General features: G+C 43.4%; 1 protein-coding gene across 1 annotated transcript; it reads right to left on the bottom strand.

Moving 5' to 3' along the window:
- Nucleotides 1-3,491: 3,491 nt before the first annotated feature.
- Nucleotides 3,492-4,607, bottom strand: LOC311120133 (somatostatin receptor type 1-like; the record flags this gene model as incomplete). Its single annotated transcript, XM_084194751.1, has 1 exon — nucleotides 3,492-4,607. One exon carries the CDS (start codon nucleotides 4,605-4,607, stop codon nucleotides 3,492-3,494), a length of 1,116 nt encoding a protein of 371 aa, XP_084050877.1.
- Between the last annotated feature and the right edge of the window lie 19,881 nt (nucleotides 4,608-24,488).

Here is a 24,488-nt window from a genome sequence, read left to right as displayed (position 1 = left end):
GAACATTTGAAGACAGAGAACCCGACTCAGAGCCAATGCAACAGTGACAGTAGCCTGCAGGGGACCTCGCCCAACTCATCAGGACCAATCAGAAGATCAGAACTACTAGATTGAACCTACTTCATTTATTGCATAAAATGTCTGCACACAATGTTTCGGGGCTCTCTTCAGATAATAATAATAATAATAATAATAATAATAATATGCCATTTAGCAGACGCTTTTATCCAAAGCGACTTACAGTCATGCGTGCATACATTTTTGTGTATGGGTGGTCCCGGGGATCGAACCCACTACCTTGGCGTTACAAGCACCATGCTCTACCAGCTGAGCTACAGAAAGTGGATACTCATGGATGCGCATTGCAATTGTAAAATGTCAACACAATTGGAGACACCACGTCATTTTTGGAGACATGTTATTGACAGTAAACTATTGTAGATGCGACTGCTAACTAACTAAAACATTTTAGCTGGCTAGCTAATCATCTTAGCTAAATGTGGGGCAAACAATTCAGTTATTTACCGTTAATTTGAGGGATTGGGGTGAAAGAAATCGAGTTACATAGTGATACTTTACGATATACTGTATTGACAATATCGCAATATTTTAGCGCTAGTTGGCTGTACCTGCACCAAAACACCATTATTGTTCCTTCATAGCTTGTTCTCAATCTTTTCACATTGGGAGCCAATTTGTTTTCAGCACTTTTATTTCCATGACTGATCAAAACTCGTTCTCATGGCTTTCTGATCCCTCTGCAACAGACATATGGTGCGCAATAAAATCACAGTATCGAATCGCAATACGTATAGAATCATGAGACTCGCAATGCTGATGCATATATCTTATCGTGAGGTTCCTGGCAATTCCCAGGCCAAGTTCATTTGCCACAACAAATCTCTTCGCTAGCAAACGCGATGTCTTCTCCAAAACGGCAATGTGTCTCCAGCAATGTTTACTTTTTTGACGTTCTATGGCATCTCCACTTTCCAAGCATATATGACCACATGTAATATTTTGGTAAGTGATGCAAATAGTGAACTATGTAGGGCCAGGATGTAAAATATATGTAGCTGCAGCAATTTCTCTTATCTGATATGGTAAGTAATGGGGCTTAATTTATAGCTCCCTAAGAGTTTGACGAACGGGTCCGTGAACGCGATTCCAGATATATTTACCTCTGAATAAACTGCCTTTATTACACCATATCCACATCCAGTAAACTTGTGATTATCAACACTAACCTCATCGTTGTGGCGGCGGACAGCTAGCCTGTATCCCTCGTCATCCAGTTGAGTGAGTGGCAATGTCTTTTTTCGTTCGTACCAATTTTTGGAAAATCCTCGGGTGTAGGACTTTCCGCCTTTAGTAGAAACCTGTTGAATTATTAAATTTGGTCTGGGAGGTCCTAATTGTTTCGTTGCCAATTTATCTTAATTTGTTCGCCGACAAAAAGGAACTTCTTTCAAACAATCCACTCTTTTCTCAGTTACGTTCATGGTTACGTAACGTATGACGAAAGCGCGTAAGTGCAAGCCCACAGACACCCATTGAGATTGTATTGAAGGCTCTGAAATTTGAAAAAAATAGATTTTACATGGGAGTCTATGACAGAAGTTCTGGGCGATTTTCAATCTGACTGAAATCGCCCCAAAAGGGGGTGGAGCCATTTGAAGCACGACTTTAGCCTGATTCGACATTTAGTGGCAGTGTGGCACTGTGGCAGATCAGACGTATAGATTACAACACTGATAACTACTGTTGCAGTGATATAATTGATTAGAAAAAAAATCCCTTCCTTTTCCCGTTTGGCAGTGCGTCGCCCATATCGCCCTATTGAACAGGCCGTCCCTGGACTCCAACCTAAGTGTATGTAAACTTCAGACTTCAACTGTATGTACGGTAAACTCCAGGTAAAAGACCAATGCAAAGTCAAAATCCTGAACTTGTCATAACTGCACCCCCTCAATAAGAGAAGTCATCACCTGACTGTGCTTTTAGTCAACCAACACACTGACATCTAACATCTCCATTTTGTGCGTACATTCTCCTGTGCTATGCGTAGGGATAAACACCAACGTTTTTTTACATTACCTTGGAAATAATGGATGACGCAGCGAGACGAGGCGGAGCCGAGGTAATGTACAGAACGGAGGCGTTTGTCCCACTTATTCCACAGTTTTCAACAAACAATATTAAAGCACACATTTACCGATATAAATAACGATCATGATATTTTCATTTTGATAAGTGAATTCATACTTTCTCATCTTTCCACTAAATCTGGTCGTAGTTCTATCGCTGTTGTTCATTATTTTTGTTCTATATCTATGGACAAGACCCGTTCGTTCTTTTTATTCGCTTGCCATGCTGTTTGGCAACTTTCTTATCCCTTGCTTTCTAGCTAGCCAACTACGGCTAACACAGTCACGTCAACCTCTGCAGCCAGAATAACCAAAAAAGTAGCTGCATTTGCATTTGTTTAAGATGGTTTCTACTGACATTCATTTGGATACATCCATAACAATGAGCTGATCATGTGCGATTTTGCCTGGCATAGAAAGGTTTGCCTTCTCGTCAGGGCACTGTGGCCAGAAGCTAGCTAAATAGTTTGTTGCTAGCAAACCTGCCAATATGACGACCGAATTCAATATCAGTTGCTGAAAACAGCTGGTCAAACTAGAAACATGTGGGAGGATTTGACAGCATAGCGCCACTTGCGACACGACTGCAACATTAAAGGACCGTAGAAATGTATGTTCATCCCATCACTCACCATGTTAGGTAATCAGATGTCTCTGCAAAAACAAATTAATGCTAGCTAGCTAAGTTCTCGTTGGACAATTTGCAATGTATCCAATAATCGGTTTCTGTGGTTGTTGGTTTAGCTTTCTGTAACTTTGTAGCATGTGCAGTGCTTTCTACTGCGTCATGATTAGGTGTCCTGTATATCTGGTTCAATGCCCATTCTAAATTGCCCTTCTAGCCAATCAGAAACGAGTATTCAACAATGCTGTGGTATAAAGTTAATTATAAACTGGGTGGTTCGAGCCCTGAATGCTGATTGGCAGATAGCCGTGGTATACCACGGGTATGACAAAACATTAATTTTTACTGCTCTAATTACGTTGGTAACCAGTTTATAATAGCAATAAGGCACCTCGGGGGTTTGTGGTATATGGCCAATATACCACGGCTAAGGGCTGTGTCTAGGCACTCCGCGATGCGTCATGCATAAGAACAGCCCTTAGCCATGGTATATTGGCCACATACCACACCCCCTTATGCCTTATTGCTTAAATAATGCTTGTATAATGGTCACAGCATATAGTGAGTGAACATCTATTTTCATTTTAAAGAAATGTGTCCTCCTCATCAACTACTGGCCTCCCTCATTGTTCATGTGTGGTTTTATTCTTTGTCATTCGTTGCTTCCCCATCTCTCTCAGTGTGGCGTTGTTTTTTTCATCCACAACACCTGGTCCCAGTCACAGTGTAGTAGTGCGTGAGGTATATGTCCCATTCCGGAACACCGCATCAGATGCCAGGCATTCTTTAGGGAAGTCTTTTTGTCCATTGGTGGCCTGTCTCTTCAGTGCTACAGCACGGTAGTCCACCTGTTCACCGTCCAGCCCAGACTCCAACCAACGGAAACACACGATCCTCTGGAACGACCGGCGGAAGTTATCTGACACAAAGCCGTAGAGGATGGGGTTGGCGCCGCTGTTGGCGTAACTCAGGATGACGAAGAGCTGGGTGACCATGGGGTTGGGGGGGTGGTGGAACACGCTAACCAGCTGGACGATGTAGAAAGGCATCCAGCAGAGCACAAAAACCGTCACCACACACAACACCATCCGCGTGATCTTTTTCTCCGAGCGCCGCCGCTGCAGCCAACCGGCTTTGAGCCCGACCGCCCGCATGCGCGCCACCATCAGGCAGTAGCAGAGGCAGATTGCACCCACAGGAAGCAGGAAGCCTAGCAGGAAGGTGTAGACCACAAACGCCTCCGACCATGCTGCCTCGGGCCACAGGAAGTTGCAGTCCACACCGCCGTCCTGCGCCGGGACCGTGTCGGCGAATATGATGATGGGGAGGATGACGAGGAGCGAGAGGCCCCACACGCAGACGTTGACCAGTTTGGCCACAGTCGGTCGGCGGTAGCGGGCAGCCTTGATAGGGTGAACCACGGCCACGTATCGATCCACGCTCAACACCGTCAGACAGAAGATGGACGTAAACATGTTGATGCCGTCCACGCTCAACACCAGACGGCACATGAGCGAGCCAAATGGCCAATGACGTACAGCCGCCGATGTCGCCAGAAACGGCACACTCAACATAAACAGTTCATCTGCAATTGCCAGATTCAATATATAAATATTGGTGGCGGTTTTCATCTTGGCGTACTTAAGGATAACATAGATAACCATGGTGTTGCCTGTTAGACCCACGCAGCAGACCAGGGCGTAGATGGAGGGGATGATGATCTTGCTGGCGTCAGGTTCCTGGTCGTAGTCCTCATAGTCTAAGCTGGAGTTGTAGGGGAAGCCGGTGGGGTACACTGGGTAGTCGCCGGTCCCATTGGCGGCCATGTTGTCCATTTTGTCCAGTTTACCTCAAGTTTCGGTTTCTCCTACTGAGATCTGACTTTGTGTATATGTTTTTTTGTAAAACGGGTGGGTCTAATCCTGAATGCTGATTGGTTAAACCCACGTTCCAGCCGGTGTCTATTCCACAAGTTACCACTGGCTAAATCTATGAGTCTCTCAGTCACATTATAGAATATAGTTTTATATTCTTCGTTATCGCCAAAGTGTTACTTTAGTGTAAAGTACCATGGGTCTCTGTTAAATTCCTTTAATAAATGGGTCCGAAAGGAGTGACGAAGGAGCAGAAGAGATCCTCATTCTTTGTATAGGTGCGGCTCTGAAGAGACAGGAGAGAATGAAATGTCTGTAAAGTGTTATTCTCTTATCTCACGGTCCATGTGTGACATAGATGGGGGTTAATCTGAACTAAATCAGAGTCCTTGAGACTCTCTCAGTTCTCATGTTTCCCAGGGATTTCTCATTATAAAGCCCAGCCTTGGTCGTTTTTTACACCACCAACCGATAAGGGCACTGAAGCAATTTAGGGGGCTGAAACGATGAATTCTTGGCAGCCAAACGCTTAACATTCCATATTCATTCACAAATAAACTCACATCGTATTACCCATCTGTTTGTAAGGGGTTCTTAGAAGGAGTATTTTATTTCATTTAAATCAGGTTTCTGGGTATCGCTCAAAACTTGGCCAAGGAAGAACATTCCTTTCGATTGATTACAATGTCCTGTTGGAGGGAATTCTGGAGTGGTTGTGAGTTGTTCTGCCCTGTTCTGTCTGGTCCGTCCCAGCTGGTCCAATGGCACACTCAGGATTGGTTTGTGGTAAGAGGTGTTGTGGTGAAATCTGCACCCTCACCATTCCATGTTTCTCTGGTGATACAGAGGGGTGATCATTTCGTCGTTACACCCAGGCTGAACAAGTCCATGTAAATCACTGGGTTTTGGTGCGAGCTCTTCCCCGCTACACCCCCATTTTCTTTGAGTCCAGGAAGCCTGTAAGAAAACACAAAGAGCAATCACTTCCCTAAAGGAACTCCAAGCAAAACAGCAGAAGAGTTTCATTAGAGGTAGCTATCACATGGGGTAGATCAGCTTCAACATTGCAGATAGACCCTGGGTTCTATCAAAGTAATTGTTTGCATCATTTCTAATCCCCCATTTCTAATCCCCCTCCCCTGATTGGAGCAAAACGAATCGATGGACAACAATATGTCTTCTACTGATACTTACTGCTATTTTCGATCACATATACAGTACACTAATCTTAATTCAAACCCTCAGATGTCCACAAACTAACCAATCTTTCCCAGTACACTACCATTTTACTATTTATATTTTACTGTGATGTCTGACGAGGGTCTTGAACTTCTCTATTTGGACCATTTCTAATGAGATTGCCCTAAAATAAATACTTTATCTAAGAGTATAATCATATTTCCCATTGATTGATGGTGGTTTTTCAGATCTCCGAACAGTGCTGTTTGTAGGTCCATCTGAACACAGACATTATGACTTAACAACCACGCCTGGACCTGACTCCAAAAGCGAGCCATCGAAGGACAGTACCAAAAGAGATTATCTGTTGATTCTGTTTCCTTGTGGCAGAGTCTGCACAGGGCTGACTGTTGAATGCCCCATATATTGAGCAGTCTTTTTGTGGCAAGATATAATATCATAGTTGAAATTGAAAAGGATTGATGCATCAGTTGTTGTTTTGTATAGCAGTTCATAAACCAGTTCGGGATTATTTCGTAGACGAGAAAACATTCAGCCATGAATCAACAGCTTATGATTCAATACTGAGGTACCACCGTCTCTCCGCACCGTAACGGAACGAAAAGGTCATTGAGGAGGTCACATGATCACGGCAAACTGCAATTCCATTTCACCTTCGTATTCCCCAGTCGTCACACCGACATGACATTCTAAGAATTCCCTGTTGCGTTTGTACAAGATTGAAAATGTTCCAGCAGAAATGGGAAATGACATCTGTATAACCTAGCTTGTTTTTGTTTAAGTGTGTGAGTGCACCTACGTGTGGTCGTCTCTCTCCTCGTCCAATTACAGCCGGATGCGAGAGGCAGAGAGGGACCTTTGACACCTATCTGAACAGAATTAGGATGTTCAAAGCTGTCTAAACAAGAACAGGATAAAGACTGAACAGACACCCCCTCCTCCCTCTCTCTCTCCATCCCCCTCTCCTCCACTCTCCAACCAACCGAACAACAAACACGGGCCCAGTCATAAGAAAGCAGGAATCTAATTGCATTCGTGGCTGGAATATGAAAGACGCTTTTATCCAAAGCGACAGACAGTCATGCGTGCATATATACAGAATACCGAGGCTGAAATCAAATAGTGCAAGACTGCTTGTGTGGCTGCATGTGTGCGTTTTTATGTTGTTAAGTGAGTGAGTGTGTGTGTGTGTGTGTGTGTGTGTGTGTGTGTGTGTGTGTGTGTAGCTGGCAGGACGAGGCAGAACTGTAGAGATACGAAGTGAGCATTAACACTATGGCTTGTGATATTGCTGATCTCTATCACCAATCGTCAAGTATCTTTTATTGTTCCTTTAAGGGTCACCTTCTCCCGTTCCATATTGCCTGAGTCATGGCACCAATTCTTCACCGCTGATGATATCTACTCACAGCGGTACTAGACTGTCAGGCATGATAAACAGGGCTGAGCTGAAGGTATAGTACAGAGGTGGGCAACTAGATTCAGCCGCGGGCAGATGGTCGGGGGGCTGGAACATAATTATAATCATTTGTCAAATGCTAATTTACCACATCTAAGCCCCAAAAGAGGTAGTGTTCGAAAATAACAATTTCATACCTTGATTACGTTGAGACAAAATCACGTCTAATTTTGTATTCGTGGGAATACTTGGGAACAGATTTTCTAAATCCATTTTTTTTGCTGATATACATATTTTTAAGCAAGAAATCACTCGCAGGCTGGTTTTGGCTCGCAGGCAGCCTGATGCCGACCCCTGGTATAGGGCGAAGTTAATAGTTAAGGTTAGGATTTGGGGAGATCAAGCTGATCGTAGATCAGGCCCTACCCAGAGCAGAGGAGAACACAGTACACTGGCTGTTCCCCCAGGGAGGAAGCATAGAAATAGGTTAACCAGAAAAGGACGTGAAGTAATTCAGTCGCTAATATGAGTCACTAATTTATTTTGACCTCGCCGGCTCTTAAGGACGAGAGCTTGGATTAGCGATATAGTCTCCCCTTGAGGATGAGCACTTCGATTAGCGATATAGGCTCCCCTTGAGGACGAGAGCTTAGATTAGAGCTATAGGCTCTATTTACGGCTTTGAAGGGGAAGATTGACGTAAAGCGTTCGAAGGCTAAAATAGTATTTATGATGGTAGACAAAATAGTCTACACATGATGGTAGACAGGGGCCACCGTCAGACAGGGTTCAACTCCATTACTGCTGACGAATAGAATATTTTTCTACCCGATCCATACAGTGCCTTCGGGAAAGTATTCAGACCCTTTGACTTTTTCCACATTTTGTTGCGTTACAGCCTTATTCTGAAATGGATTCAATTTTTAAAAATCCTCAGCAATCTACACACAATAGCCCATAATGACAAAGTGAAAACAGGTTGATATAACTTTTTGCTAATTTATAACAAATTATAAATATAAATACCTTTATTTACATAAGTATTCAGACCCTTTGCTATGAGACTCGAAATTGAGCTCAGGTGCATCCTGTTCCCATTGATCATCCTTGAGATGTTTCTACAACTTGATTGGAGTCCACCTGTGGTAAATTCAATTGGTTGGACATGATTTGGAAAGGCACACACCTGTCTATATAAGGTCCCACAGTTGACAGTGCATGTCAGAGCAAAAACCAAGCCATGAAGTCAAAGGAATTGTCCGTAGAGTTCCGAGACAGGATTGTGTCAAGGCACAGATCTGGGGAAGGGTACCAAAACATTTCTGCAGCATTGAAGGTCCCCAAGAACACAGTGGCCTCCATCATTCTTAAATGGAAGAAGTTTGGAACCACAATACTCTTCCTAGAGCTGGCTGCCTGGCCAAACTGAGCAATCGGGGGAGAAGGGCCTTGGTCAGGGAGGTGACCGAGAACCCAATGGTCATTCTGACAGAGCTCCAGAGTTCCTCTGTGGAGATGGGAGAGCCTTCCAGAAGGACAACCATCTCTGCAGCACTCCACCAATTAGGCCTTTATTGTAGAGTGGCCAGACGGAAATCACTCCTCAGTAAAAGGCACCTGACAGCCCACTTGGAGTTTGCCAAAAGGCACCTAAAGTCTCTCAGACCATGAGAAACAAGATTCTCTTGTCTGATGAAACCAAGATTGAACTCTTTGGCCTGAATGCCAAGCGTCACGTCTGGAGGAAACCTGGCTCCATTCCTACAGTGAAGCATGGTGGTGGCAGAATCATGCTGTGGGGATGTTTTTCAGCAGCAGGGACTGGGAGACTAGTCAGGATCAAATGAAAGATGAACGGAGCAAAGTACAGAGAAATCCTTGATGAAAACCTGCTCCAGAGCTCTCAGGAGCTCAGACTGAAGGTTCACCTTCCAACAGGACAATGACACTAAGCACACAGCCAAGACAATGCAGGAGTGCCTTCGGGACAAGTCTCTGAATGTCCTTGAGTGGCCCAGCCAGAGTCCAGACTTAAACCTGATCGAACATCTCTGAAAATAGCTGTGCAGCAACACTCCCCATCCAACCTGACAGAGCTTGAGCGGATCTGCAGAGACGAATGGGAGAAACTCCCCAAATACAGGTGTGCCAAGCTTGTAGCGTCATACCCAAGAAGACTTGAGGCTGTAATTGCTGCCAAAGGTTCTTTAACAAAGTACTGAATAAAGGGTCTGAATACTTATGTAAATGTGTATTAATAAATTAGCAAAAATGTCGACAAACCTGTTTTTGCTTTGTCATTATGGGGTATTGTGTGTAGATTGATGGAAAAAAATTTTTTTTTAATCAATTTTAGAATAAGGCTGTAACCTAACAAAATGTGGAAAAAGTCAACGGGTCTCAATACTTTCCGAATGCACCGTATGTCTTATTAATTATGTTCATTGTATTCTTTGTATTCAGTTAATAATGTATTGTAGCATTTTGATATCTGTACTACACTGTTAAAGGGAGCTTGCAAGTAAGAATAATTTATACCTGCTCTATGTACGTGACAAATGTTGATATTGAACGCACAGGTTTATTTTATTTCAATAGATAAAGAGCTTGTGTAACACCAATAAAGATGACTACTGTATTTGAGTGAGAGACAGATAATAGAAGACATTTCCCTACGTCATCATAACCAGTGATTTCTGGCCAACACCAAAAGTATATCACTGTGTGTGACTACTCTAAACTAACCACAGCTCACTACAGGGTGTTAATGGGAGCTAGTGCCCCCTGCTGGCCAGTGAGGGAAACCCCACAACTCATGCAACGGCAGTCACAGTTGACCTCTAATAAAACATGCAGACTTTATAATTGGCAGAGTGAGAGTGGAGTTGGGGGTCAGAGCGAGCAAGGCAATTTAATCAGCCGGCAAGTTTCCCAATCAGGTCGACGTGACAGCACCTTCACTCCATGTCGAATTTCCCTGTGGAAGGCAGGGTGACATTAGCCTAAGTTGCTAGTCAGTCCACCATCCTTTTAAAACACGTTGTTGGGACAGCATCGAGGGAGGTGTAGCTTTGTTTGGGTAATGAAGTTTGGAAGGATTTGGGCTGTCTGCAATGGAGGCTGCTGAGGGGAGGACGGCTCATAATAATGGCCGGAATGGAGTAAATGGAATGGCATCAAACACAAATGGTTTTCATATGTTTGATGCCATTCCATTTACTCCATTCCAGCCATTATTATGAGCCGTCCTCCCCTTAACAGCCTCCACTGGCTGTCTGTTTCTCTGTCTGTCTCGCTCTCCCACTCTCCCCGCCTTGCTCTGATTGTCTCCCTCCGATGCCCTCTCACCCCTCACTATTTATTTCTCCATCACTCACCTCATCACTCTTCCCCTGACATTCTCTCTCTCTAAGTTCAGTCCCACCTGACTCACAGGAGACAGGCAGCAGCAACATTGATTATGGTCTGTCCATCGGAGTGTCCTGAAACGACCGCCTTTGAAGTTGACAGCAATGTAATGGTGTTTTATGTTCCCGAATGGACATTGTAATATCATAAACTATCCATTAGCAGTGCATGATTTGGTAATGGCCACTCGATCAAGGCACAAATTATACAAATACCATCAAAGTCTATGTTGATCTTTCAATGAGCAACACATTGTTAGTCATGTCTATAGTGCTTTTGAAATGCTAAATAGGTCATGGGACCGTCATGTAACTACCACATTATCTGTTTTTGCCTAAAAGGCATTATGCAGACAAGGTTATTTTGTTAAGCAGACGCAAAGTGCACCGTTCCCCGTCACGCGCGCACACGCGCGCGCGCGCACACACACACACGCACGCGCACGCACGCACGCACGCACGCACGCACACACACACACACACACACACACACACACACACACACACACACACACACACACACACACACACACACACACACACACACACACACACACACTTTTATTACCATACCTCTATAGCATCTCTAAAGGCTAATTTCCTTTCACCTCCTGTATAATTTCATTTGCTTCGGAAAACAAATGCCACAGCATATCTCCTGCATTAATTAAGTATTAAAATAGTACATTTGTTCCGTGCTCAATTTAGGACCAAATTGGTTTGTGTCATAGTAGTGCTTACGAAATTGCTCCTTCAGAAATGTTCCCCGTATTTTCATATAATCAGGTGGGCGGATTACAAAGCAGTGGGAAAACAAACTGTGGAGAGAAAATATCTATAAAAAGGTAACTACATTTGTATGCACACTGGATTGTTCCACTTGCTTAAGGTGCTCTGAGAGCCTGGAGCCTTTTCTCATCTTAATGCAATATTGGCATTTCACATAACAGTAAAGTGCTGTAGAGAGAGACAGGGATAAGACAGCCTGACTTGATATATTTAAATATGAAAAAAAGCTTAAGTCAGCCTCTCTCATCCCTTTCTCTCTCTACAGTGTTTGATGGAAGTGAAATTGATGGAAATACTATCCTCTGATGTCTTTAAAGGGCAATCAGAAAGAGAGAAACTGAATGTGGTGGGCGAAAGTCTCTGAGATTGTATTATCTCATCAAAGTGCACTATATATACAAAAATATGTGGACACCCCTTCAAATTAGTGGATTCGGCTATTTCAGCCACACCCGTTTTGCTGACAGGTGTATAAAATCGAGCACACAGCCATGCAATCTCCATAGACAAACATTGGCAGTAGAATGGCCTTACTGAAGAGCTCAGTGACTTTCAACGTGACACCGTCATAGGATGCTAACTTTCCAACAAGTCAGTTCTTCAAATTTCTGCCCTGCTAAAGCTGCCCCGGTCAACTGTAAGTGCTGTTATTGTGAAGTGGAAACGTCTAGGAGCAACAACGGCTCAGCCGCGAAGTGGTAGGCTCACAGAACAGGACTGCTGAGTGCTGAAGCGCGTAGTGTAAAAAATCGTTTGTTCTCGGTTGCAACACTCACTACAGAGTTCCAAACTGCCTCCGGAAGCAACGTCAGAACAAGAACTGTTCATCGGGAGCTTCAAAAAATGTGTTTCCATGGCCGAGCAGCCACATACAAGCCTAAGATCACCATGCGCAATGCCAAGCGTCAGCTGGAGTGGTGTAAAGCTTGCCGCCATTGGACTCTGGAGCAGTGAAATGCCTTCTCTGGAGTAATGAATCACACTTCACCATCTGGCAGTCCGACGGATGAATCTGGGTCAGGCGGATGCCAGGAGAACGCTACCTGCCCGAATGCATAATGCCAACTGTAAAGTTTGGTGGAGGAGGAATAATGGTCTGGGGCTGTTTTTCATGGTTCGGGCTAGGCCGCTTAGTTTCAGTGAAGGGAAATCTTAACGCTACATCACACAATTACGTTCTAGACGATTCTGTGCTTCCAACTTTGTGGCAACAGTTTGGGGAAGGCCCTTTCCTGTTTCAGCATGACAATGCCCACGTTTCACAAAGCGAGGTCCATACATAAATGGTTTGTGGAGATCGGTGTGGAAGAACTTGACTGGCCTGCAAAGAGAGCCCTGACCTCAACCCCATCGAACACCTTTGGAATGAATTGGAACGCCAACTGCGAGCCAGACCTAATCGCCCAACATCAGTGCTCGACCTCACTAATGCTTGTGGCTCAATGGAAGCAAGTCCCCCGCAGCAATGTTCCAACATCTAGTGGAAAGCCTTCCCAGAAGAGTGGAGGCTGTTATAGCAGCAAAGGGGGGACCAACTCCATTGTAATGCCCATGATTTTGGAATGAGATGTTCGACGAGCAGGTGTCCACATACTTTTGGTCATGTAGTGTATGTATGGATGCATAGCAGTTTGCTTCTCGGTGTGTGTGTGCGTGCATGCGTGCGTATGTGTTTGGACGTGCATGTCTGTGCAAGTGCGAGCATGCTCTGTGTCTGTTGGTTGGCTGTCAGGGCATTGACAAGGAAATAGCATTCTCTCATCCTGTGGTCGAATGACAAGGAATAAGAAGACATTGAAAGCTCCAGAGAGCACACGTTGTCCTTACTGAAAGACATGCATTTATTCTAATGAGTTGGTGACAGTTGAAGTCTTGAAGAAAACAGACACACAACATGACAACATGAGACAGAGAGTCATTGAAGTGGAACTGATCTGTCTCATAGTGAATTATAAATTCAACCTATTAGAATTCATTAAATGCTTCTTAATTTATTTGCATGTTTAATATTTCTGCTCTCCAACAGTTGGTGCACCAGTACCCTCATTTGACATCAAACATGACATTAACCTCGCTAACCAACCACCTGTTGTGTAGTTCATCAAATAGAGAAGTGATGTATACCGTCAAGTTGATGGTCTGAGAAAAATATCCTAAAGACAGATTTAGATAGAGGTCTCTGTGCAAAGCAATTAATAACTGTCTAAATAGAGTTTAAAAAAATATATATAAAAAAATTAAGCTATATGCAGGTCTCACTCACTCTTAGAAAAATATATAAATATATATGCACGACAGCATGGACTTTTTCTAAGACACTGAGAAATAGTTTGTCAAAGGGAAGATAGACAGCAGCTCAAACAGCCTGAAGGTTTCTATCCAGTCAGCCCCTTCACTCAACAGCATAGCTGTTTGCCACAGATATTACTGTAACTGCAACAGCTCTTCACTGAATAAACCACCCACACAGTATCAAACACCACAGACTTTTATAGACTCACTGTAAAGTCACAGAAGGCCCGAACTTAGTTTCACACAAAAATAGACCAGGGTTCCCCAACTAGCGGCCTGCGGGCCGGATTTGGCACGCAGGGTTTTTTATTTGGCCACCCAAATGTTCAGATTATTATTATTATTATTTTGTTGTTGTTGGACATAAGACTAAAAACACCAGGAAATCAGCTCCACGTGATTTTAATTTTTGGAATCTGTTCCCAATTATTCCCACGCATAATAGAGAGAAACATGATCGTAAACAAATGTAAGAAAGGTTTTAAATGATTATTTTAGTCAAATGTTATATCTGTTTGGGCTTCTTGCGGTCAATTTGCAGTCTACAAATGATTTGTAATTATGTTCCGGACACCTGACCATCCGCTATAGAAAAAATAAAAATAATAATAATAAATCGACCCGTGGCTGAATCTAGTTGATGATCCCTGCCATAGACTCACTGTAATGTCACAGAAACCAAATTCAACACTAACAGCCATACATTACAATACATACTACAGTTCTGTCATAAACCATTTCCAATTTACATGGACACGGACTCTGAATCAGACATATAATATAGAAATGATTAGTATTATAGGCATAGGTAGACACTAACAGGAAATAATAAGTAACTGTATTGTTAAACGTTCACAGACCACCAACTCACTATCACTGATTACAAGTATACAGGTGTTGTTGCCGGGCTACCCAGCCACATCATTCCTTGTTTCTTCTCCACCATACACCTGGAAGAGCCTCCCTCCCTGACCATTTCTAGAATGGGAACACATTCCAACTGTTCTGATTGCTCCCAGAAACCTATGGGTTGGGCCAGAGTAGGGCTGTTGTGGTGACCATATTACCGCCACATGGTAAGTCAAATTCCCCGTGACCGTTGAGTCACGGTAATCTCCTTTTATGGACTCTGGACATGGGTTAGCAGTAACCAACTCACTAACGACCATCAGGACACTAATGGCCTGGTACTTAGGGGTCTATTGTCCCTCTAACCACTGTGACATCAATGCAATTGCAAATGCAATCGAAAATCCCATCAAAATAGTAAGCCTATCTTACTTTTAAAACTGACCTCACTGTGAAGATCAATTTGAAGAAAAGTTAAACAGCAGGATGAAACTGAGTGTGAAACATGGTCATTGTAGATGTTTCAAAGCCTAATACAAATAAATGGACAGCGCTTTCTAAGGTGATGATTCATTCTAAACACTATATGCATATTAGAGTTTATGCATAGGCCCAAGCCCCCCCCCCCACCCCAAAAAAAAAAACGGAATTAAATTGATGATTGTGCTGTTATACAATACACAGCCTACAGCATATTACGCATGGCAGAAAAACAATAAACAAAACTGGTTTAAGATGTCTTCGGTATATAACTGGTCTAGCCTATACTCCAAAATTAAACAAATTCTAGTAATCGCCTTTGAGTGTGGACTGTATTATTATGCATACTGTATGGACTGGTTACCTTACGCTCCGAAATGTATATCCATGAGTCTGGGACTAGGAGAGTCCTAGGTGATGGTGTTGGTTCATTGATTGTGCAGGGTGGCTTACAGTTAGCCTAAAATGAGTGAATTTGTATTTTATTTTTGAATAGCCTATTAATAGGTAATTTTAGTTTTAATTGGGTGACACGTTACCTTTAGCTATACAGAATATCTCACCACCATGCGTTTCCATCTACTCCTCTCTCTCCTTTATTGCTTTCTCGAGGCGCAGACGGGCTGTCAAGAGTTTAATGAAATATGTTTCGTTGCGAAAACATGTTCCTATCGATGTTCCCAAACAGATTTCACTTGGTTTTCCAAATCAAGCACTGGGTAGCTGCAGGAACAGGGTCGGAGAGCCCATGGCATACAGAGTTTATTTCTCAGCTGCTCATATTAAGCACATGGCCTCCAGAGCCTGCATACATTATGAAGTTATCAACTTTGATACACTGATTGGTTAGATTTGTTAGAGATGATCCAATCGCTGATGAATTTGTTTTGTACAACGCAACCTAATTTTTAAGTCACACAAACAACTTCTAGGATGGCAGTTTCAGACTGAACGTATGTAGCGATCGATAGAGCAGAGGAATTAAATGAAAGGTGAGTCGTCTGCACAGTCCATGGACCACAACGTCACCTTTTCCACGCTCACTCTCAGAACCCATGCAGGTACAGCCTTGGAACTGCATCCGCAATCAGGAATATAACCAACCACCCACAGAGATACAATAGGCTACACTACACAATGTATATAATCATATTCTATGTAGTGGACAGCCCCTTTGGAATTGTGCATGTTAGTGTTTATCAAATCAAAGATTTGTGCATACGGGAGTAAGAAACCCCACCATGTTATACTATGAGGACAGCTCCTCTGTCGTTGAGTGAGCTAGTAGTGCTTCTAGTGTATCTAATCAATCAATAACTGTGAGGCATCAATTGATCAATCATTACATTTTACATTTTGGTCATTTAGCAGACGCTCTTATCCAGAGCGACTTACAGTTAGTGAGTGCAAACATTTTGTTTTTTTCATATATGAACCAGGATCTCTAGTGGCACAGCTAGCACTGCGATGCAGTGCCTTAGACCACTTCGCCACTCCTAACCCAAAATCTTCTCTCCGCCCCATAGTAAAATGTGTAGAATTGCAGCAAACTTGCTTTAAAACTGAAACATAAAAATTACTCTGTGGGTTAGGACAGGGATAGGCAACTTTGATGGGGGGGGGGGGCAGATGGCTAGGGCTGGCTCTGACTGCATGTGTGTGTATGGATGGTTGTGCAGACCCTCGAACCACTGCGGCCCCTCATGATGAGTTTTGATTTTTTTGTGCACCCCCACCCCATCAAAGTTGTCGATCCCTGTCCTAACCCATAGAGTATTGTTAACCTTTTGCTCGCTTGTTCTCTCTTTCGTTCTCTAGCTCTTCCCCTCTCTCGCTCTCTTTCTCATTCTCTCTCTCTCTCTTTCTGTCTCTCTCTTTCTCTGTTCCTCTCTCTCTTTCTCTGTCCCTCTCTCTCTTTCTCTGTCCCTCTCTCTCTCTCTCTTTCTCTGTCTCTCTCTCTCTCTCACTCTCTCTCTCTCTCTCTCTCTCTCTCTCTCTCTCTCTCTCTCTCTCTCTCTCTCTCTCTCTCTCTCTCTCTCTCTTTTCTCTTCTCCTCCATCTCTTTTTGAAAACATCCATCTGGAGATGTGCAGATTTTCCTGATTCACTTGAAGTCACAGGATTTTGAATAATTCATTATTCAAATAACTAAACAATTTTCTCTTCGGCCCTGTCCATAACTAGCATCACAGCAGGGAAGCTCTTCCAATGGCATGCATATCATTCAAGGCAAAAGGGACCACTCCATGTGTAAAATAGACATGACCACTTCCCCAATCAACTGTCAACAGATCATCATGGGCCTCATCATCATGGGCTCCCGAGTGGCGCAGCGGTCTAAGGCACTGCATCTCAGTGCTTGAGGTGTCACTACAGACCCCCTGGTTCAATTCCAGGCTGTATCACAACCGGCCGTGATTGGGAGTCCTATAGGGCGGCGCACAATTGGCCCAGCGTTGTCTGGGTTTGGCCGGTGTAGGCCGTCATTGTAAATAAGAATTTGTTCTTAACTGACTTGCCTAGTAAAATAAAAAAAATATAAAAAAATATCAAACACACAGGGCAAAAACTGGTTGAATCAATGTCATTTCGAGTCCAAAAATCTCTGTGATGATGTTGAAAACTAATTGGATTTGCAAAAAGTAATCAACATAAGGGCATTTCGTATCTTTTTTAACCTAAATGTCAAATCAAATCAAATCACGTTTTATTTGTCACATGCGAATACAACAGACCTTACCGTGAAATGCTTACTTCAAGCCCTTAACCAACAATGCAGTTCAAGAAATAGAGTTAAGAAAATATTTACTAAATAAACTAAAGTAAAAAATTTAATTAAAAGTAACACAATAAAATAACAATAACGAGGCTATATACAGGGGGTACCGGTACCGAGTCAATGTGCGGGGTTACAGGTTATGTTTAGTTGATTTCACATTGAATTCATGTTAGTTGACAACTCAACCAACTGTAAATCAAAACTAGATGTTGAACTGAAGTCTTTGTCCAGTGGGAAGGTGGGTGCGCACAAAAGTCTCTCAACCTTCCGTATGCCGGTTTCCATGCAAAGTTTGGTATTTATAAATCTTCAACTTTGACGGGAAATTGTGAGCATCTCCACGTACAGCTCAGACCATGCGTACACACCTCTCGTGGTTGATCAATTGTATTACACGCAAATATTGTTATTTTGGGGGAAATGGAGGTGTTTGACTCATATAATAATGGTAAGTTAACAAAAACATAGAAACGTAACGATAAAACAGATCGCATAGCAGCATGTAGGATAAAATGTTTGTTTGATTTTCATTATATAGGCCTAAATCGTAATCATATGTTCTGGTTTATTCCTGCTACACAACAAATATTACGCTGCCATTTATCCATCGCTCACCCAATAGCCAAGCATGCTCGAAAGTAAATAGACTGCTATCCTATTTAAGATGTTTGACAATGGGTAGGCTAAAGTATTGCTGTAAAATAGAGGCATGACATCATCATTAATCTCAAAGCCTATACCAAGACAGGACATAGAAACACAATCATCTATTGATAAACCAAATATTGAACAACAATTTGTCTTTTGCATAGAATTGTGTGCTGTAGCATTTACATGTACATTGTTTGAATAGACAATAAAACATGCAAAATAGCCCCATAACATTAAAGATCCACCACCATATTTTACCATAGGTATGACATACTTTTCTGCATACGGTTCTGTTTTTCAACGCCAAACTCACTACCGGTGTGCCAAAGAGCTCTATTTTCATCATCTGACCATAGCACCGGTTCTAATCCAAGTGCCAATGCCGTTGATCAAACTCCAGGCGGTGCTTTGGTCAGATGACATGAAAATAGAGCTCTTTGGCCATGCAGAAAAGTACCTCATACCTACGGTAAAATATGGTGGTGCATTTTGATGTTCTTATTTATTTTATAGTTTTTTTTTCTCTTCTTTATCAAGGGTGCCAATAATTATGAACCTTCCTGTACATAATGTAACTGCAATACAGTGTAAATCTAGTGTTTTCCTGGTAGCATGGGAGAGGAGAGACTCCGTATCCAGGTAACTCTAAACTGTCAGAGTCCTCATAGGAGAGGAGAGACTCACCGTATCCAGGTAACTGAGTACTGTCAGAGTCCTATCCCAGTCAGCCTGTTCAAGTCAGTGATGGAGAGTGAAACCTCCTCTCCTCCGTGCTCTCGTTCTCACTCTCCAGGATGGATGGATGGATAAAAATGTTAAAGACCTGTGGAGAACTGTGTCTTTCCTCTCACTCTGTCCATTATCTTTTAGCAGTCCACTTATCCACAGCACCTCACTATTTCTCAGTGTTGCTGTTGCTGCTCTCTACCGATCTCTGCTCTCTCTTTCTTTCTCTCTCTCTCTCTCTCTCTCTCTCTCTTTGAGGATCTCGTGGCTTGCACACTCATGCACTCTTCTCTCTCTCTCTCTCTCTTTCGCTCTCTGTGTCTCTCACCATCCCTCAAGTCTCTACTCCTTTATCTCTTTCTCTCTCTCTCTCTCTCAATTCAATTTCAATTTCAATCTCTCTCTCTCTCTCTCTCTCTCTCTCTCTCTCTCTCTCTCTCTCTCTCTCTCTCTCTCTCTCTCTCTCTCTCTCTCTCTCTCTCTCTCTCTATATATATATATATATATATATATATATATATATACAGTGAGGGAAAAAAGTATTTGATCCCCTGCTGATTTTGTACGTTTGCCCACTGACAAAGAAATGATCAGTCTATAATTTTAATGGTAGGTTTATTTGAACAGTGAGAGACAGAATAACAACAAAACAATCCAGAAAAACGCATGTCAAAAATGTTATATATTGATTTGCATTTTAATGAGGGAAATAAGTATTTGACCCCCTCTCAATCAGAAAGATTTCTGGCTCCCAGGTATCTTTTATACAAGTAACGAGCAGAGATTAGGAGCACACTCTTAAAGGGAGTGCTCCTAATCTCAGCTTGTTACCTGTATAAAAGACACCTGTCCACAGAAGCAATCAATCAATCAGATTTCAAACTCTCCACCATGGCCAAGACCAAAGAGCTCTCCAAGGATGTCAGGGACAAGATTGTAGACCTACACAAGGCTGGAATGGGCTACAAGACCATCGCCAAGCAGCTTGGTGAGAAGGTGACAGTAGTTGGTGAAATTATTCGCAAATGGAAGAAACACAAAATAACTGTCACTCTCCCTCGGCCTGGGGCTCCATGCAAGATCTCACCTCGTGGAGTTGCAATGATTATGAGAACGGTGAGGAATCAGCCCAGAACTACACGGGAGGATCTTGTCAATGATCTCAAGGCAGCTGGGACCATAGTCACCAAGAAAACAATTGGTAACACACTACGCCGTGAAGGACTGAAATCCTGCAGCGCCCGCAAGGTCCCCCTGCTCAAGAAAGCACATATACAGGCCCGTCTGAAGTTTGCCAATGAACATCTGAATGATTCAGAGGAGAACTGGGTGAAAGTGTTGTGGTCAGATGAGACCAAAATCGAGCTCTTTGGTATCAACTCAACTCGCCGTGTTTGGAGGAGGAGGAATGCTGCCTATGACCCCAAGAACACTATCCCCACCGTCAAACATGGAGGTGGAAACATTATGCTTTGGGGGTGTTTTTCTGCTAAGGGGACAGGACAACTTCACCGCATCAAAGGGATGATGGACGGGGCCATGTACCATCAAATCTTGGGTGAGAACCTCCTTCCCTCAGCCAGGGCATTGAAAATGGGTCGTGGATGGGTATTCCAGCATGACAATGACCCAAAACACACGGCCAAGGCAACAAAGGAGTGGCTCAAGAAGAAGCACATTAAGGTCCTGGAGTGGCCTAGCCAGTCTCCAGACCTTAATCCCATAGAAAATCTGTGGAGGGAGCTGAAGGTTCGAGTTGCCAAACGTCATGCTCGAAACCTTAATGACTTGGAGAAGATCTGCAAAGAGGAGTGGGACAAAATCCCCCCTGAGATGTGTGCAAACCTGGTGGCCAACTACAAGAAACGTCTGACCTCTGTGATTGCCAACAAGGGTTTTGCCACCAAGTACTAAGTCATGTTTTGCAGAGGGGTCAAATACTTATTTCCCTCATTAAAATGCAAATCAATTTATAACATTTTCGACATGTGTTTTTCTGGATTTTGTTGTTGTTATTCTGTCTCTCACTGTTCAAATAGACCTACCATTAAAATTATATAGACTGATCATGTCTTTGTCAGTGGGCAAACGTACAAAATCAGCAGGGGATCAAATACTTTTTTCCCTCACTGTATATACACTGCTCAAAAAAATTAAGGGAACACTTAAACAACACAATGTAACTCCAAGTCAATCACACTTCTGTGAAATCAAACTGTCCACTTAGGAAGCAACACTGATTGACAATACATTTCACATGCTGTTGTGCAAATGGAATAGACAACAGTTGGAAATTATAGGCAATTAGCAAGACACCCCCAATAAAGGACTGGTTTTGCAGTTGGTGACCACAGACCACTTCTCAGTTCCTATGCTTCCTGGCTGATGTTTTGGTCACTTTTGAATGCTGGCGGTGCTTTCACTCTAGTGGTAGCATGAGACGGAGTCTACAACCCACACAAGTGGCTCAGATAGTGCAGCTCATCCAGGATGGCACATCAATGCGAGCTGTGGCAAGAAGGTTTGCTGTGTCTGTCAGCGTAGTGTCCAGAGCATGGAGGCGCTACCAGGAGACAGGCCAGTACATCAGGAGACGTGGAGGAGGCCGTAGGAGGGCAACAACCCAGCAGCAGGACTGCTACCTCCGCCTTTGTGCAAGGAGGAGCAGGAGGAGCACTGCCAGAGCCCTGCAAAATGACCTCTAGCAGGCCACAAATGTGCATGTGTCTGCTCAAACGGTCAGAAACAGACTCCATGAGGGTGGTATGAGGGCCCGACGTCCACAGGTGGGGGTTGTGCTTACAGCCCAACACCGTGCAGGACGTTTGGCATTTGCCAGAGAACACCAAGATTGGCAAATTCGCCATTGGCGCACGGTGCTCTTCACAGATGAAAGCAGGTTCACACTGAGCACGTGACAGACGTGACAGAGTCTGGAGACGCCGTGGAGAACGTTCTGCTGCCTGCAACATCCTCCAGCATGACCGGTTTGGCGGTGGGTCAGTCATGGTGTGGGGTGGCATTTCTTTGGGGGGCCGCACAGCCCTCCATGTGCTCGTCAGAGGTAGCCTGACTGCCATTAGGTACCGAGATGAGATCCTCAGACCCCTTGTGAGACCATATGCTGGTGCGGTTGGCCCTGGGTTCCTCCTAATGCAAGACAATGCTAGACCTCATGTGGCTGGAGTGTGTCAGCAGTTCCTGCAAGAGGAAGGCATTGATGCTATGGACTGGCCCGCCCGTTCCCCAGACCTGAATCCAATTGAGCACATCTGGGACATCATGTCTCGCTCCATCCACCAACGCCACGTTGCACCACAGACTGTCCAGGAGTTGGCGGATGCTTTAGTCCAGGTCTGGGAGGAGATCCCTCAGGAGACCATCCGCCACCTCATCAGGAGCATGCCCAGGCGTTGTAGGGAGGTCATACAGGCACGTGGAGGCCACACACACTACTGAGCCTCATTTTGACTTGTTTTAAGGACATTACATCAAAGTTGGATCAGCCTGTAGTGTGGTTTTCCACTTTAATTTTGAGGGTGACTCCAAATCCAGACCTCCATGGGTTGATACATTTGATTTTCATTGATAATTTCTGTGTGATTTTGTTGTCAGCACATTCAACTATGTAAAGAAAAAAGTATTTAATAAGATTATTTCATTCATTCAGATCTAGGATGTGTTATTTTAGTGTTCCCTTTATTTTTTTGAGCAGTGTATATATCTCCCTCTTTCTCATTCTCTTTCTTTAGTGTAGCTTTCAGCACCTCAGTGGGTATTTTTGCCACTGGCAGCATCTGTTGGAGTGAGCCCACTCTCTCTCTCTCTCTCTTTCTGTCTTTCTCTACCCCCGTGTGTTTGTCTTTTTTTGCTGTGAGGTTGATTCCTTCCCAAGCATTCAGGTGGACCAGAAGGAGATGCTGATGAGGGAGCCTACCATTCTACTTTATCAGTCAGACTCAGACCCCCGCTCCTCTCTCTCTCTCTCTCTCTCTCTCTCTCTCTCTCTCTCTCTCTCTCTCTCTCTCTCTCTCTCTCTCTCTCTCTGTACTCTCCACCCCTCTCTCCTCTTTACCCCAGACTATATTATCTCTCTGTGTATGTGGGAAAAATGATTGTGTCTCTATGCCTAATAAAGTTCACTCTCCCCAATCTAAGGTACTCTCTTCATCTCGCCAAAAACAGAAGGCAGGCTACATTTTCTCCATCAAGAAGATGTCTTGAATGTCTTACTAATTATTCCCATTTTTGCAATGTAGGCCTATTGCATTCTTAATGCTTCAGTAGACATGTCACACTGTAGAAGGCTCCTATGGCGAAACATGCTTCCTCAGATACTTTTAAAAAGCAATTAAAGAAACAGAAAAATTAAGTAAATGCTTTAGACACCTTTTGGAGTGCAAAACACACCTTTTCTTCTTCAATTAATGACAAAGTCTGTTCTACACACCAACCAAAGACAACACTACAAGGCCGGGTGAGCACAACAGTGTCCATAAAAATACTATTGAATTCTCTCTTCTTTTGCGCCGTCTCTAGCACCTAAATACACTGCCTCCACATAATATAATTCTGGGCTTAACTATGTGGGGCGCTTTTGATTCTAAATTAGCGTAAAACAAAAGAAAGCGAACAGAGAGGTAGCATCGGATGATTTGTGTCTTTTAATCAAACATGTCTTGTGTCCTACTGGGATGTGTCTTGTGTTCTACTGAATTCTAAATTAGGAAATCTGTAGGCCTATTTGGTGAAAATCTTGTCACTTGCAAAAAATTGTATTATCTAAGTTTTTAAAAAAGAAAGAAAAGTTGACTGACTATCAAAGTTTCTGTCATGTCCATGATGTTCTTTTGAAAGATAAAACCTTTATCCGTGCTGACTCATCTCTCCCTGTGAATCCACATCACATCAGGTCTGCCAACACCACCTTGAAGTGTCAAAGAATGTCAACTCTTTTTAAATGTTATTTCTTTTAACAAGCATTTGGGGAGTTACATTTCACTTTGAGTGGCATTTAAACTTTTCTTTGGTTCGAGTTATGGGTTCTCGGTATGGGTCCATCCCATCCACCCCTGCTCCATCTAGTCTCTCCACTTTGAAGTAGGAGTAGCACCCCACTCATATCCAACAGCAGGAACACTTCCATCAGTATACATTTTATGTAGCAGTTTTATGTAGCAGAAACAACTCAGACAAGCATTCACACACACACACACACACACACACACACACACACACACACACACACACACACACACACACACACACAC

The sequence above is a fragment of the Coregonus lavaretus genome, assembly GCF_964263955.1.
Source record: "Coregonus lavaretus genome assembly, contig: HAP1_SCAFFOLD_1522, whole genome shotgun sequence".
Taxonomy (NCBI): Eukaryota; Metazoa; Chordata; class Actinopteri; order Salmoniformes; family Salmonidae; genus Coregonus; species Coregonus lavaretus.
Note: the sequence above shows the minus strand (reverse complement) of the source record. Positions and strands in the feature narration are given on the sequence as shown.